This window comes from Leopardus geoffroyi, chromosome A3, assembly GCF_018350155.1.
Source record: "Leopardus geoffroyi isolate Oge1 chromosome A3, O.geoffroyi_Oge1_pat1.0, whole genome shotgun sequence".
Taxonomy (NCBI): domain Eukaryota; kingdom Metazoa; phylum Chordata; class Mammalia; order Carnivora; family Felidae; genus Leopardus; species Leopardus geoffroyi.
Window position 1 is genome coordinate 10,581,103 of NC_059336.1, and position 17,403 is coordinate 10,598,505.

General features: G+C 53.8%; 1 protein-coding gene across 7 annotated transcripts in view; it reads left to right on the top strand.

Moving 5' to 3' along the window:
* NFATC2 (nuclear factor of activated T cells 2) overlaps positions 1-17,403 on the top strand; it is a 160,135-nt gene that overhangs the window by 115,778 nt on the left and 26,954 nt on the right. For all 7 annotated transcript variants that reach the window (XM_045444220.1, XM_045444222.1, XM_045444217.1 and 4 more), the window contains exon 9: positions 1,981-2,670. In XM_045444220.1, the coding sequence (XP_045300176.1) occupies positions 1,981-2,670 (690 nt within the window). The remainder of the gene's footprint in view (positions 1-1,980; positions 2,671-17,403) is intronic.

Below are 17,403 nucleotides of genomic sequence, written 5' to 3' on the forward strand. Positions count from 1 at the left end.
TGTTCAACAGAAGGGTGCAAAGCTGGCGCCCCCTGTCCGTGGCTTAGATCCGATCATGATTGGGTAAGCGAACGTGGCCGGAAACCTGCAGACTCTTGACAGTAGGTAGTCACCCGTGGCCACCTAGAGCTCCTGGGTGGACAGCCGGCCGGGACGTCTCATTCCCACAAAGCACCACTGTCAGAAGACGAGTGACAAGGGCCATGTTGCATTCATTCATTTGTCCAGAAAATATCCAAGGGCCCCACACTGTGGTTGGCTTGGAGACACCGTCGTGAACAAAACGTAAAAATCCCCACCCTCGTTGGAGCTCATGTTCAAATGGGGGATTCCGATAAAGGATAATACTGATCACAGGAGATTCAGAGAGTGGGTCATATGGATATTATTGACACGGCAGATTATAACCAGGGCTGCAGAAATGGCCTGCATGCCTCCCAAGGCTGCCCCAGACCTATTAGCCACCTTTCCGGGATTGGGAGCCTGTAATCTGAGACTGTCGCCCAGGGTATAATTTCCATCCTGTGGCAGTTTCACACGGAGCCTCTGGGCTGCTGGAAGCATCAGACCAAGGGGGCTGTCCCAGCAGCCCAGGCTTGGCGGGGCTTGGCTTTGGTGGAGCGTGTCCACCGGTTTCCATGGCCCCTTTGGCCATTGGACCGTCCCAGGACTGACTTGACATGCAGCCAGTGGCGGTGGCCTTCAGGGCCCCCAAACTCGGGGGGGTGGGGGGAGAATCTCTGGGGAGGTTCTAGACCTCAGTTCAATGATCCTTGTTGGCAGAGAGGTTTTCCATTGTGTTCTGCGGCCTTCCCACCTCGTGCTTGTGGTCAGGAGGCCTCCCTGGGCCTGGCGTTGGCACCCGCCTGTCCGAGCATGGCCTGAGCGAGAATTCAGTCCCCCAGGTCGGCCAGGGGCTGAAGCGCACGTCTTCGAAGGGCACCTTGGGAGACGATTCCTGGTTTGCTGCCGTTTGCTCTAGCTCCAGAACCTCCTTGCTGCCCTGCTCCCTGACACCTGGCGGGTCCCCCCCTTGATGACAGTCCTGTCACCACTTCATTCGATCCAGGGAGGGGACTGGTTCCTCAACTCCTGGGGCTGGCAATGCTTTAGTAAAGGATTCTGGAGAAACACAAGTTCTGGTGACCGCCCTAGGGAGGGAGAGGGACAGGAACTGCTACAATACCGATGGTGGTAAGACGATAATAGCGACAACAGTAAGCCTTGAGCACCTACTGTATACCGGCCACCGTGCTAAGTACTTTCCACACGTCTCAGTTCACCTTCCCCACAACCCCATGGGGTAGGTATGCTGGTTACTATGACCGATGGGGAAACTGAGGCTCAGGCCAGCAGGTTTCCTTTCCCCCAGAATACTACAGAACTGAGGAGGTGGACCCCACCCCACTGTTCAGTCATTCCTGTTTCCAGAAAATATCTGAGTGTCGGTGGAGTGCCAGGCATCGTTTTCGGTGCTAGGGACGCAGCATTGAACAAAGCAGACCAAAAAAATCCTCCGTTTGGGGAGCTGACAGTCTGGAGTGGGGGTGGTTCAGCTAACGATGGCACATGAAAGACCCAGAGCATTCCAGGTGATACACGTTTCCGAGGACGACAAGCAGGGAAAGGCGGTGTGAACTGCGAGAGAAGGTGGAGGAGGGGGCTGGAGGGGACTGTAACGTTAAGCCTTCGTCCCTAAGCTCTGCCCCGGGGAAGAGCCTGCAAACACCCCGGGGCTGAGACGCACCTGCCAGCCGCCTTGCGACTCTCATCGCTCAGGGTAAAATTTCGGGCTTCTGAGACAGGTACACAGGGAGGCTCTTGTCCGAGGCTGATAAATGACAGAGCCCAAGGGTCTGCTCCCACCTACGTGGCCGCCCAAGGCCGCGTCCCCAGCCGCAGTCCACTAATCCCCCCCCCCACCGTGCACCCCTGTGGCTCACTAAGAAGGCCCGCCCCCTGTGCTTCTCTGTCGCCCAGTCCCAGCCATCAAGACGGAGCCCACCGACGAATACGACCCCACCTTGATCTGCAGCCCGGCCCACGGGGGCCTGGGGAGCCAGCCTTACTACCCGCAGCACCCGATGGTGGCTGAGTCCCCCTCCTGCCTCGTGGCCACCATGGCGCCCTGCCAACAGTTCCGCTCGGGGCTCTCGTCCCCCGACGCCCGCTACCAGCAGCAGAACCCAGCGGCCGTCCTCTACCAGCGGAGCAAGAGCCTGAGCCCCAGCCTGCTGGGCTACCAGCAGCCGGCCCTCATGGCCGCCCCCCTGTCCCTGGCGGACGCCCACCGCTCCGTGCTGGTGCACGCCGGCTCCCAGGGCCAGAGCTCCAGCCTGCTGCACTCCTCTCCGGCCAACCAGCAGGCCTCGCCGGTGATCCACTACTCGCCCACCGGCCAGCAGCTGCGCTGCGGTGGCCACCAGGAATTCCAGCACATCATGTACTGCGAGAATTTCGCGCCCGGCACCGCCAGGCCCGGCCCGCCCCCCGCCAGTCAAGGTCAGAGGCTGAGCCCGGGGTCCTACCCCACGGTCATTCAGCAGCAGAATGCCACCAGCCAAAGAGCCGCCAAAAACGGACCCCCGGTCAGTGACCAAAAGGAAGTATTACCCGCAGGAGTGACAATTAAGCAGGAGCAGAATTTGGACCAGACCTACTTGGACGACGGTAAGATGCTTTGTTTTTCTCGTCGCCCGTAAGGACGGGGCCCCAGAGCATCCCCCACGCCCAGCAAGTTCTCTGTGTGGTCTGGGTATCTTCCTTCACCCCTTCGGGCCTCCGTGTCCTCCTCTTCCGTTGAAGGGGGTTGAGTAAGATAACCTTTAATGCCTCGCTCACCTGTGTGCAGGAATCCTTTCCCAGCAGGACTTTTGGGGTGGCTGCTTGGCGTTTTAGAGGTTTCGCTACAACCACCGCAACAGAAAGAGCAAATGAGGGCAATTCTGGCCGAAGGAGTGTCCCCTGGGTCATGAACTGGGGTAGCTTGACCGCTTCCACTCTCTTTCCATTGCCGAGTTTAGGCCAAGAATAGACAAGCAGAAAGGAAGGAAGGCTAACCTTTTATTCCCGTGGAGAAAAAAAAAAAAAAAAGTCCTGCTTTATAGCCCTCTTTTGTGTATTTGGGGGAGGGGAGCGGGGAAAGGGAGGGAGCGAGCTCACTGAAAAGTGGAACATGAATGGGGGGCTTGCAGGCAGGCTCCGGGCACATCTGTGCCATGTGCCAGAGGAACAGAGACGCGCATTGACAGGAGGGAAACAGTGGGCTTCCGTTGTGGTAGCCGGGCTGCTGGGGTGGTTGGGCCAAAGGAAAAGAGGCAGGGAGGCTTTGTGTGAGTCTCTAGGTGCCCAAGTGTGTTGGGGGGCGGGGGGCGGTGGGCACAGCTGGAGGGTGGTCACGGCAGAGTGGCCAAGTGTGTGTGATGGTGATCTGTGATCTCAGGGACGAGGGGCTGGTTGTGCTAGGGACTCACCTGGGATCAGGACAGAGAGGGCGGGGCTGGGGCACAGCCTCCCCCGGGGGGCGGGGCGCCAGAGGAAAGAAGACAGGCGGTGTGAGTTTCTTAGTACAAAGAAAACCTATACCCCTGGCCGCCATCCACATCCCCTGATATACCCCGAAGCCTCAATTATTTAGGAAAATTTACTCTCAGGAACCCAGCCAAGCTGTAGGAAATAAGGCAGAAAGCTTCAAAATGGCCACAACGGTTATCATAAAAACCAGGTAGTAAGTATCAGCCTCTTCCTTGGCAGGAATTCTCTGGTGCTTACTCAGAGACTGTTGGCTTTTATTTTATGCAAAGCTTTGACAGTCTGGGGGGATCTGGGGGATCTGGGGGATCTGGTTCTGGGACTTCTCATAGTTTCTACGTCCTCTCTCTAGTAACACTATTGATCAAGAACTTCCCCCCCAAACACATCAAGCAAAGATGTCCAGGGCCACTTAGTGTAAAGCCACGTGCCTGGCAAGGCTGACCTCAGGGTGTTGCTGTGTTAATAATTGATCTGTCTAATCCTGAATAATCAAACACAGGTTGAGTTAGAGTCACTGTGCTCGGTTTTAAAAAGGAGACCCGCGTGCAATCTGCCCTTGAACAGTTTACACCCCAAGTGGTTAAGATGAAATTCGGGTGCTTATTTGAAAGGGGTTTGTCACATAGAAAACCCAGTTCGTGCAGAATGCCTAATGCGAGCGGGTAAGTGAAAGCTGTAACCAGACCTCTCTCCACGTGTGCGCTTGGGGTGTGTAGCAGGGGTGAGGTGCTTTATAAATAAACGATGCCTGAGCAGGCACAGGTAACTTTCCCCAACTGACTCTGTGTCTGGTGTAGGTTCAGTCTCCCAGAGCTAGGAATGCGCCGGCCCCTCCCGTCTGCCCATCATCCCACGTGACAGACGAACCATGAAGATCTCTGTTAGAGACCGTGAGTTAGTCCGTGGCCTGGCTCTCGGGGACCTATCAGTGTCAAGGTGGTCGTGATTCCCCTTCAAGGGTCCGTCGTGGCCCCAGACCCACACAGATGCTTCCTGCTTTCACAGAAGCCTGTGTTACAGACAAAGCAGCTGAGAGCAGAGACCCTTTAGGGCCTCCTAAGTGCCTTTCTGAACACAGGCAGGTTCAAAGTCATGGTGAAAGTGAGCTCTTGGCAGGTTAGTAACATGAGTCAGCTTTAAGGATATCTCAGAGAGCTGAGTGTGCTGAAATTGCTTCTCCTGATGGAGCCTTTTCTTAAGTACTTTCTGCACAAGCCCAATCCCATGGGATTTTAGGAGATATTCTCTGAAATGAGGATTCTGAGGCTTAAAAAGTTGAAAAAATTCTGTAAAACCAGGGTTTTTTTTGTTTAACTTGTCTACTGCAGGACTTCACAGAGCCTTTACTGCACTGACGGACATTGTAAATCTCTAAGGCGAAGGATATAGTACTTCCCAGAGTTTCTCACGGATAAGAGAGCGTGCAACCCCAGGGGCTGCTGTTCATATTACATTTTATTATACTCTCTGTGACTGGAATGTCTGGAGTTGTGCAACATGACAGGCCTGGGACCCCCGTCCCCCGACATTCTGGGAAAATAACATGAAGGAATTTCAGAGTTCAGAAGCTCAGCACTGCTCCATCCCATATAGAATAATTTCTACCTGGGTGGCTCCCAAAAGGCCGCCAGGTGGCTGCTGGTGAGATGTTCAGTCCTTGAGCGGCATTGTCCCAAAGGCTGTGTGGAACCCACAGCCAGCCCTCCAGGGCGGAGGCCCCCGTGTGGCCAGTTGTGCCCAGTGTCAGCCCCAAACAGCCCCACCGCCGTGGCTCCCAGGAAGAACTGCGTGCCGTTTTGTCTCCTAACCAGTTGAGACTTCAGACCCCTCCAACAGATCATTCCGGGCTCCACGGTTGGCTTTGTGGGTGTGGGACTCAGACTTCTCCGTTGATTTTGCGTTTATTTCTGACAGGCGGACCGGAACCCCTGGGTCATTTCTTTAGTCCGGTTGGGAGACATCCTAGGTTTGGAAGCTCCTTTTCTGTCCTTGTCGCCGATGACTCAAAGGGTCACCTTCCCCCCAAACACATACCTGACTGCACGCACCGCGATGGCATGTGCTCCCGGGATTTCTCACGTGCCTCTCATTTGCCTTGGGGTTTCGGTGGAGCACACTTTCCTTGGAAACTTGGTGAGAGCTGGAGTTCAGTGCTTTGAGGGTCAAGGGAGGTTCCTCAAGGTAGAGAAGGACTCGGGTCCAAAGGCAAAGAGGTCGTCTTTGAAGCTGGCCACGCCCCTGGTTACCTTCGCCTGACCCTCCGTGAATGACCCCGAGCGTCTTGTCTGGGCGTCTCACCTGGCTGTGTCATGTCGTGTTCTCTTTTCATCCCTCCCCTTCTCGCGCTGCATTCCTGCGCATAGACAGTCTGTCTGGGCCCCCCCCCCCTCTTTTCTTGGAACTCCGAAACACGGCTTTCCCCACTCCGAGCACTTGAGACCTTTTCAAAAAGTCTCATTTTGAACTGGCAAAAGAAGCGAAATTCCAGGGCAACACGCACCCGTGCTCCTCCCTCTCCCTGTGCTCCTCCCCCCGAACCGGGCGCTTTCTGTCAGTTCGTTCTGAAATGGATGGTTTGCACACACCCTCCCTTGTTTTTTCTCTGTCGTCTTGTTGCTTCCGTACCCAGTTCCTTGTTGGGAAGTCCCTGGTTTTACCTGGAAAACCGCAGCAGCGAATGAATTCTTCCCTCCTTCCCTTCCTCCCTCCTCCTATCTCCTCCCAGCCCTCCCTGCCTGTAAGCCTCCCTCCTTCCCAAGGTCCCCGCCATCCTGACCCTCCTTCCCTCCCTGCCCCCCGTGGGTATTGACCGGTCGCCTACTGCGTGCCAGGCTCTGTCCTGGAACTTGGTTACACAGGTGAAGTCCTTGCTCGCGTGGGGTAATTTTTGGGTAAAGGAGATAGACGTTAGCAGGTGAGGGAATAAGCATATCTCAGATGGTGATAAAAGGCCATGGGGGAAATTGCACGAGGTTAGGAGCAGGAATGCGGCTGGATGGGGGTGGTGTTGGCCCTCAGACGGAGAGAGCACAGAGGCTGCTCTGGGGAGGTGGGAACAGCAGGTGGCAGCGGCTGTGGGGTCAGAGGAGTGGGCCAGCATCGGCGGGATTTTGGCAACGGGCCGTGTGACCTGATCTACCTTTTGGAAAGATCGCTCTGGCTGTGTTTGAAAACTGGACCGCAGGGAGGCGAGAGGCGGCGAACAAGGGGCTTGCTTCATTTCCGACAAAGCCAGGCGGGAAGAGCGAGAATCCCACACAGCAGGCGGGTTATGGAGGGGTGGCGCATTCGCCAGGAGGTCGCCTTCGGTGTCCTTTCGTCCTGCGACTCTTTAACATTTTGAAAACAGTGGTTGCTGCCCTGCCGTTGGCTGGAATGAAGGGTGGGCGGCTGCACCTTGTAAGCCGCCAGCAGGTGGGGAGGGTTTGTGCTGGGCGGGCCAGGCGAGGGGAGCTGTGCCACCGACGGCACGGCCCCCGCAGAACCGGGGGCTCTCCGGTCATCGGGCCATCTCACCGCAGGCTCCGGGGTGGCGAGCCTCTGCCATCGGCCTCGACATCCAGCCACAGACGAGAGGACTGAGGGACGGGGGGAGGCTCGGGACTCCAAGGGGATCCTCGATCCCATTCTGGAAGGTCTTGGGGAGAAGGGACGTGGTCTCGGAGACCCTGGAGCCCCTGTCCGTGACTCGAGGGAACGACAGCTGGTGTTGCGTTCACGTTTGTGTTTCTCACCGTAGAAAGAGCACAGAGCAGTCTGGTTTTGAATCTACTTCTCCGTTCTTCCCGTGAACTGTTTTCAAAAATCATTTATTGAAATACATTGAATGGATTGGAGTATCTCTCTACATGTTTACCCGTTGACATATAGGCACGTGCGGAAATCAGTAGCGTACTTTGAACGTCACCAGCTGGGCCACCCACGTGACTACCACCCGGACCATGCCTGGCATGGAATCATGTTAGCACCCCAGAAGCCCCCGGGTGTCGCCCTCCTGTGTCCCCTCCACCTCCTATGTCCTGTCCTGCCTCCTAACCCCAGAGACTGGTTTTGACTTTCTGTGTAAAAAGAAGTCACACAGGGGTGCCCCTTTGCGCCTGGCTTCTTTGCATCAGCCGCCGGCCCGTGAGATCCAGAGCTGCTGTTGGGGGTAGGTGGGGCTCATCCGTGTCATTGTCGTGGACTATTGAGGGGATGTTGGACGTTGAGGGAACGTCCTGTAGTCTCTGCACCCACGTTTCTGCCGATGGACATTCAGGTTGTTTCCGGTCTTAGGGATAAAACTTCTGCGAACGTTCTTGAATTCTTCCCTTGGTGCCCACACATAAGGTGAGGAGTGGAGCCCTTGCCAGACGGTTTTCCTGAGTGGTTGTACCGCTTCATGCGCCCACAACGGGGCGCGGGTGTCTCACGCAGTTGTCTAAGTGTCTGTCTCCTGGGATGCGGCCTCGCTTCCGGCGAAGGTGCCTGGCGATGGCGTGTCTGGGCCGCAGACCCAGGGCGCGGCAAGCTGGCTGGGTGTCAGCCACTGAAGCTCTCCCTCCGGACCTCTGTTTTCTCACTCGTGAAAACGATACCCCTTGCTCGGCTACTCCACCTGCCAAAGATGCATTCGGGTCTGACCTCGGAGTTGCCAGCCAAGGTCATAAGGCTCTCGAAAGACGCTCCGCCACGGACGGTCGCTCCGCTGACCATAGTCCTGATGGGCATCGTGGCTCTGCTTCCCCTCCAGTTTCTGCGGGTGCCTTCTCCAGGCTTGCCTGTATTGTGGCCACTTTGGCCTTGGTTCTTGTTTGTTTGACAAGAGTAATTTACGTGAAAAAGCAATCAGGAAAAGCGCTAGAGAAGGCACTGATCTGTGACTGGTTTTCAGGCAGCAAAGAAATAGTGTAGATGTTCTGTTCACCCCAGGGCCCAGCTAGTCCCGAATTTCACTTCCCCAACTGGCAGCTCCCTCCCTGCCCAGGGAAGGACGTGGCTGGGGTTGGGCAGGGGGGAGGAGGTTGCTGGGCGGTTCAGTGGGTCAGGCTTCCGACTTCGGCTCCGGTCACGATCTCGCGGTCCGTGGGTTCGAGCCCCGCGTCGGGCTCTGTGCTGACCGCTCGGAGCCTGGAACCTGCTGCGGATTCTGTGTCTCCCCCTCTCTCTGCCCCTCCCCCCTTCATGCTCTGTCTCTCTCTCAAAAATAAATTTAAAAAAAAAAAAAAAAAAACGACAGACATGGTGGGGGAAGTGAGCATTGCTGGTCTCACGGTGGCAGCGGGTACTTTCCCGGCTACCCTGGGGCACACTGGGAAGAGCTGACCACACCACGCGGACTTCTCCGTGGAGGTGGTTGCTTGGGGCCGGCAGGCAGACTTGCAGCCCACTGGTGCGGTAGGCGGCCTGCCCTCCTGCCTTCTGCCTTCCGTGTTTGGTCGTGTTTTAATCTTCCCCTTTGCCTTGTTCACGGCTGTCGGTGTTTGCTCAGCGTGACTCCGTAGGACAGGAGACCCTGGCTCGGAGTGTCTCACTCACTTGTGAACCTTGGGCCGGTGTCTCCGCTTCCCTCTCCGTGGAGGGGAGATGATCCGCACTCCCCCCTCGTGCTCCTCCCTCGCGGGGGCCGCGCAGAGAGAATTGCGCGGGTGCATGTCACGTGCCTAGAGCAGGTAGCTTGGTGCAGAGTAACTGTCGGTAAATGTTAGCTGCCGTTTCTGTTTGTGAGCTTAGTGGGCTTCTTGGAGAATGTGGTTTACGTTTCTTAAAAGTGTATTTGTGGAGGAGAATGAAACGTGGGCCGTTTCGGTCTTTGGAGAGGAGGACCCTTAAAGCCCTGTCTCCCCACGGGGCGTGGGCTCAGGGGTCCCAACCCAAGCTTCCTTCTGGGGACCTGGGGATGTTTGTCTGTGTGAGATGGTGCCTCCTGCCCGGGGACCACCCAGGAGGCCGGTGAGCGTGGCCCCTGCGTTGTCCCCACCCCCCCCCCCCCCACAGCGGAGCACGGACCAGTGGCCCAAGTTTTGCTGGTTGTTTTATTGGCAGAGGGGCCAAAGGAGTCCTTTTCAAAGGCTCTTTACCCAGAAGCCGGACATGCCAGTGCGTGAGAAACAGGCCAGGGAAGAAAGGACAGAGGGACGCGCAGGAAGGGAGAAAGGAGCCAAGGGTGACTGGCACAGCTTTGTTCAGCAGGTCAGGAATCTTTACTGGGGCTGCCCAGTGCCCACGGCAAGCCTGTGACAAAGCCGCTCCTGTTGGGAGAGGCGTGCAAAGCCCACGGATGGCCTGGTGCTGCCGGGAGTGGCCCGTGTGCCCGGCCGCCACATTGGCCCCGGGAGGGCTGGGTGAGACACAGGCGTCCTCTCTTCTGATGAAAACCAAACAGAGTGGTTGCCTGGCCGGGCGGCCCAGAGGCCAAGGAGGGCCTGGAGAATCTGCTGCTTCCGTCGCAGAGTGGGGCTGTGCCACTCACCAGAACCAAAGCCAAGTCTGACTCACGCGGCCGCCTTCGGTGGGCACCGACAGAGTCCAGGCCCCGACTTGAGGTCCTCGGTCAGCATTCTCCTTTAAAGTTCATTTAAAGAGGTTTATCTTTTATGTGGGGAATGTGTTCACATGCTCGACAAAATAAAAGCCTGGGAAAAGGTGCATCCAGCATAGCATGGTCTTGCTCCCCCTTTTTCCCTGCCTCCTCTCCAACCTTCTAGAACAGCCTTCATCAGCCCTGTTTTCATCAGCAGCACCCTCTCCGGCCAGGATCCTTTTACAGTTCCTTCCTATCAGCACCCCCATGAAATGTCAGTCCCACGGAGACGCCGTATATCTGGTTATGCTCGGTGGCCCTTTGTGGTGCCCCTATCATAACACGTAAGACTTTTTCACTAAGGACTGATTCTGGCCCCCTTGGGAATGAAGGCTGTAGAGTTTCCTTATGTAACCACAAGCAGGTGCAGGTACATCTCCCGGTTTTCCTCCTTCCTTCTACAAAATGTAGCAGATGGACCCCCCAGGTCTCCCAAGGATTGGGCGGGGAGGGGCGGGGGCGGGGGGTTGTGCCCCTGTCGCTCGCCATGCGTAGGGGTGGGTGTGTCAGAGGCTGGTTCTCAGGAATGGGAGGTCCGGTCTGAGGGTCCAGCCGTGATTTGGGGGCCTTTCGGCTGGAGCGTTTCTGAGGTTGCCCTGCCTGCCTTTCTTACTGGCCTTACCACTTCACCCTTCTGTGACCTCAGGCAAGTAACTGACAGTAACGGCCCCAACTCTGAGGGTTATTGTAAGAATGGAAAAGGGAGCCTCCTCGTGAGGAAAGCACTTTGGCCGGTGCCTAGTGTGCGTGGTAAGTGCTGTGGTTATCAATATACTTTCCCACCACCACCACCACCGTCATCATCATCAACCCTGGGCCATTGCTATGGTCGGAATGTTTGGGCCCCCACAAAATTCATATGTTGAAGCCTAACCCCCAGGGTGATGCTATGAGGAGGTGTGGCCCTGGGCGGTGCTTAGGTCATGAGGGCGGAGCCTCCTAAATGGGATTGGTGCTCTTTTTTTTGTTTATTTATTTATTTTAGAGAGAGTGAGAGCGATCACAAGTGGGTAACAGGCAGAGAGAGTGAGGGGGGTGGGGAGAGAAGCCCAAGGAGGCTCCACGCTGTCAGCACAGAGCTTGATGAGGGGTTAGAGCTCATGAACCGCGAGGCCGTGACCTGAGCCGAAATCAAGAGTCGGATGCTTAACTGACCGAGCCACCCAGGCGTCCCAGGGATCGGTGCTCTTACAAAAGACCTCCCAGAACTCTGCAGTTCCCTTCTGCCACGTGAGCTTATAGAGAAAAGCGCCTGTCTATGAGGAAGTGTGCCGAATCTGGTCGTGCTTGATCTTGAACTTCTCGACCTCCAGAACTGTGAGAAATATTTGTTGTTTGTAAACTACCCACTGGCATTTTTTGTTCTCGCAGCCCCAACAGGCTAGGACAGCCAGGCAGGTAGTCGCTGCGGTGCTGGCCTTTGAAAAAGAGCCCTCAGGCTGAGTCGGCCTGGGTCCTTACTACCTTGCTAGGCCACTACTCGTTAATTCAGCAAAGGACATTTAGAGTCTTTCTAGAAAATTCTAAAGTCCAGAAAACTGCTTGCCTGGAGACGAGCCCGCAAAATTTGCACGAGCTACCGTTGGAAGATCTCTCGAGAGGAAGAGAGAGAGAGAGGGAGAGCGAACGTAGGTCTGTGCACCTCCCCCAGAAGAGGAAGCATCCCAGTAGAGGCGCGATGAGGTATCTTTATTTTGCCCCTCTTGATATTTTCCCACCTTCCAAGAACCTCACATTTCCAGCCGTGCCACTTAGCCATCCTTTTATCCCAAATGATGTGCACTTTGTGTTGCCAGCTTATGTAAATGTAAGGGGCCACCTTCCAGCTGACTCCAGACCCAGAAATGCTCAGCCATCTTTTTGAAATTCTGCAGCGCAGATGTTTCCAAAGGAACGCGCTCTTGCCTTTCGGGGTCAGAAGCTACCAAACCCCAAGAAAGTCCGTCCTCAGACTGGCCGTGCACTCGGCCTGCGTTCCAGAGCCGCGTCTGACCCACAGAGAGGAGGCAGGGGCCCGCCAAGAGGACCAGGAGAGCCATCACTTGGTGTGATCCCATGGCCCCACAGTCATCTCCCAGAACCCGCGCGTTTAACCGTTCTGAGTCATTTGCACTGGCATCATTTCCACCTCCGTGTGAGGTTACTGTCTTGTGGTAACAAGCAGCTATCCTCGTGCAGGAATAAGGTGATCAGTTAAACAAGATTTGTGGGTAGGTCGGCACCCAAACCCGCTTCGAAACGCTCTTCTCTGCTTTCCTGCTCGCCAGCACAGGGCGCAGAAGTGTTAAGGCTCACTTCCTCCCTAGCCGGTGCGCTGGGCATGCCCAGGCCTCGCCTCCTGCAGGATGATGAAGCAACGTGGTGACTGTTGTGAGCACAGTGATGTGGAGGCTCTTCGCTGGTCCCAGGCCCTAAGCTAAGATAGTCCAGGACGTTTGTATTGAGAAATACAAGACTTCACGGTATCAGCTCTAGCCCTAATTCGTTCCTCTCCCGAAAAATAGAACTTGAAAAGCGATTCAGTTACTGGAGGCTCTGAGCTAGATGCGTGGGCGTCGAGCAAATCTTTCGCCACTACGTTTTTCTCTCTCCTCCCTACCTTCTCCTCCATCGGTAAACCCATTTCAGGTAAATGTAGAGCTTTATTTGCCCCGGGGGCGGGGGGGACCCTTTAGGGAAGAACCGTGGTTGTACTCCGTGCTGTAGACTTGACACGTGGATGCATCTTGTTTTTGTTGCCTTTCAGCATAGTTCTGGACTCTTGTCTTGCCCGGGGCCTGTCTGAGTTTATTTTAGCCCCAATCTCTTTTACTTTTCACCCTTGTAGGAAAAAAGAGGGGCTTTGTTCTCCGGGAATGATGAAACCATTTCCCTGGCCCTTCTCCACCACATTCTTGACACCTCTTTAATTTGTTATTGACCTGAGGATCTGGTTAAGCTGAGACTGCCTATAAAGGCAGGGTTGGGGCCTGTTTTGCCCATCCAGGATGTCAGGAGTCTTTCGCCGGGCAAAGTCACGAGCAAACGGAGGGCTGCGATTCAGGAAAGGAGTCTGCTCAGGTCCTCAGCAACCAATCCCGCCACTTTCAGGTTTCAGGATGACATCTGCCTCGCGCGTCATCCCTTTAAACTGCCATGAAATCAGATCTCTGGCCAGGCAACCCAAGTGGAGCTCTTCCTGGTCATTTTACCATGAGCGCAAAGCACCCCGACTTGATTTTATGATGGGATCGTCTGTTGCAAGTGGTTTGGACGTAAGTCCCAGGCATTCTGCAAACCAACAAATGGGTTTCATTTGAAGCCTGTTAGTTCCAGCATCCCAGGAAAGTGGAAAGGACACTCCCTGGTTGTTAGTTTCCAAAACTCTGGACAGAGCGGAGGTTCTGTTGCATAAGCTAACTCTGTGGACGACGCCTTTGAAATGTTCTGCAGCCGGTTCTTACAGATTTCTGGAAGTTGATGGTGTCTTTTGAATTCTCCGCTTTAGTGGATGCCTAAAAAAGAATTGACCCAAAGTTGATTAATGCACCCTTTCCATTTCTTACAGATGGATCGAGTTGTGGTCTGCTTCAGTACTTGGAATAGGGACGGCCAACTGGTGTTCCATGGGCTCCATTTAGCCTACAGATATTTTGCTTGGCCCGCTCAGTATTTGAAAAAATATTTGGATTAGATGCCAACGTTTAAAAACCGGGAGATTGCACATAAAAATACAGATTTCAGGCTTTCCTTGGAAAACCCAAGAATCGGCTGCCCAGGGCCCCACATTCTGCATGGTGGCTACCTGGAATCAAAGTCAAGGCTGACCTTATGTAGAGACCACCTCCTTTAGAGCGCGTACTTGCCCTTGTCCGTAGCCCCCACCCCTCCCTCCTGCCTCCTGAAGGTGGATGGAGTGTCTGTTGTTTTTTGCCATCATGGTTGTGTTCTTGTTCCTCTCATACTTGGCCCACCTCACTCAGCCAGTGTTTCTTCCCGCACCTGTTCAGCATTTGAATTTGTGATCTCTCTTCTGGAAGCACCACTCCCACCCGTGGCTGCCTAACCCCGCCCTTGATATATAGCGAGGCGTAGGAGGTGTTAGCTCCCTCTGTCCTTCTTCCTTCTCCCTCTCTGTTGTCGGGGTTTAAGATGTTTTTTTAAAACAACCTTTTATTATGAAATGTATGCAAATATAGAGTAGCACCATGTACCCACCACTCAGCTTCAACTGTTATCAACTCACAGCTAATCTGCTTTCTTCCATACCTCTTGTCATCTGCCACTCCTATTTCATAGTAGTATTTTTTAAAAATTTTTATTAGAGAGAGAGAGAGAGCACATGTGCGCACACAAGCGGGGGAGCAGCCGGGGGAGAGGGGGAGAGAATCTCAAGCAGGCTCCAGGCCTAGCACAAAGCCCGGAGTGGGGCTCGATCTCACAACCCTGGGAACATGACCTGAGCCGGTATCAGGAGTCAGGCGCTTAACCAACTGAGCCACCCAAGTGGCCCTCGTAGCGTTTTGAAGCAAATCCTAGACATCAAAAATCCTGGACGGCAGAACCATATCATTGCATGTGTAGATATGGACTATGTGTCTCTAAAAGAAAAGGATTCTGGGGGCGCCTGGGTGGCGCAGTCGGTTGAGCGTCCGACTTCAGCCAGGTCACGATCTCGCGGTCCGTGAGTTCGAGCCCCGCGTCGGGCTCTGGGCTGATGGCTCGGAGCCTGGAGCCTGCTTCCGATTCTGTGTCTCCCTCTCTCTCTGCCCCTCCCCCGTTCATGCTCTGTCTCTCTCTGTCCCAAAAATAAATAAACATTGAAAAAAAAAATTAAAAAAAAAGGATTCTGAAAATACTCTTAATACTGTTGGCACATATGAAACAGTGAAAATTCCTTAATATCATGAAATATCCAGTCTTTGAAACTTCCTGGTGTCTCATATCTATCATCCAGGGTTTTTTCTTTGTTTTCATTATTTTATAGATTGTCTGAATCAGGATTCAGACCGGGCCCATACATTGTAAGTGGGATTCCTTGGTTCCTCTAAGTCAGCTTTAGTCGAGAGGTTCCCCTTTAGAACTGGTCTTTATTATTATTATTATTATTATTAATTATTACTATTTTGCTATTTCTTTGTTTAAAAACCAGGTTCCTTATCCTGTGAAATATCTCAGTCTGGCTTTTGGCGATTATATTCCCATGTCCCCTTGTCTTCTCTATTTCCTGTAAGTTGGCAGTTGATTCTAGAGGCTTAATTGGTTCAGGTTCATCTGTTTTGGCCAAGACTGCTTTGTAGGTGGTGGTGGACCCTTTTGTCAGGAAGCACGAGGTCAGGGTGCCTCTCTTTTGGTGATGTTAGTAACTGTCGACAGCCAGCGCCCAGCTCCCTTAATTCACTGGTGTGCCGTTATTGCAAAATGGCAATATTCTAGTCTAATTCTGTCTTCCCTTCCTCTTCTGTCAGCTTGGAAAACTTCTATAAAGAGAGACGTCCCTTCCTCAACAATGGTATAATTCATATAGGAAAAGAAAGATGAATGCTTGATTCTTTCCCTTTATTTACCAGTTTTTAAAATAATGGCTTGGTTCCTCACCATCCTCCAGGGGCAGTCAATTAGGGTTTTGTACCATTATGAACTCCCAGATTTAAACATAATTGATGTTTTAAGATTTTAATAGGCTTTTGGGGGGTAGTTCCTTTTGTCCTCATCATTGGATGGAGCTAAGTAATATGACTTCCTCTCCTTTCTTTCTCTGGCTTAGCAGGGTGCTTCTTCTGAGGTGTCAGGGAGGAAAGCCTCTTGCATGTAGACTAAGGGGTATGATCCCTACATGTGTGAAAGGGAAATCACAAAACAGCTCTCGCATGCCAGCTGGCTGATGTTCTCCTCGAAGCATTAAGGAGTCTGGATGTGTGACTTCAGAAGAGTTGGAGTTTGCAGGGCAGGAGAAAGTTACGTATTGATTAGGTGTGCAGGACCTCTGTGAGCCGAACACAAAGTAACAGGCGCCTAAACAGGGTAGATGCTTGTTCTCTTACGTAACAGCACAGGTATAAGCCGTCTGGGGCTGGTATACTGGCCACGAGGTGCCAAGACTAGGCTCCCTCCGTCTTATCCTTCTGCCGTTCTCAGGGTGGTGCCCCCATCTGCAGGGTCCAGTTTGGCTCCTGGATGGGGGAGAGGGTGGGGCCCAGGAGGAGGAAAGGCATACCCCTTCCCTTTAAGGGCATAACCTGGAAATCTCACAAGTCCCTTCATCTGACACCTCATTGGCTAGAGCCCTGTCATGTGACTGTGCTGAGCGGCAGAGGAGTCTGGGAAATGTAGTTTTAAGTATTTACACTTCCCAACCATAAAACCTGTTCCTCTGGATGACAGGAGAGCAGATTTGGGGCCTCTGCACATGAAGCACGATGGCAATGGGAAAAGAGCTCCAAAAAGAGGTTGGGTGTTTTGTAATCTTTAACGTTCTTAGGGGTTTCTTCATCTGTTCCCCAAGTATTTACCGAAAGCTTCCCTTGTGCCAAGTGAGCTTTTTAGATCCTGCGGACACAGTCGTACATGAAACGGATGGAGTCCCTGCCTTCGTGGAACTTACCTCCTAGTCGGGGAACCAAACAGTTAAATGAACACATATTATAATGTCCCGTGGCCATGGCGCTGTGAGGAAAACCTAAAACACAATGGGGAAAGAGGCCTTACACATCCGGCTGCTGGGATCCAGATTCAGGGAACACTTCTCCTCGGGGTCAGTCCAAGAACCCCAAGACTTTTCTTTACCGTCTTTTCGCCTGAGTCAAGTTTCTCAGCCTCGACACTACGGACGTTTGGGGCAGGGTAACTCTGTGTGGTGGGCGCTCCCCTACCCACGGCAGGGTGTAAGGCATCATCTCTGGCCTCCGCCCGCCCGACTCCGGCAGTCTACCTGCCCTGCCCCAGTTGTGACAGCCCAAAACGTTCTCAGGATATTTCCAAGAGATCCCTGGGGGTGGAGAATTGCCACAAGTTAAGAGTCCGAAGGATTTAGCGCCTGATTCTGGCAGAAACCGTGCCTTCATCATGTTGCATGCTGACCAAACTGTGCGGTTTTTTGGCGACACGGGGATCCGCTCCAGAAGAAGCCTGTTGTTTGTAGATGGGAGAATTCTTACATCTCCCCGGGGGTGTAAAGCCACCAGGAACTAGTTTCTCGCTGTGCACACTGGCTATCCTGGTGAATGCCCAGGACGGTGGCTTCAGGGTCAGATGTCAATGAGTAGTTGTAGTCAGAGAAGCTTGACTTGGAGCCTGTTTTGCCTCCTCCTTGCTTGCGGTCTTGGGTG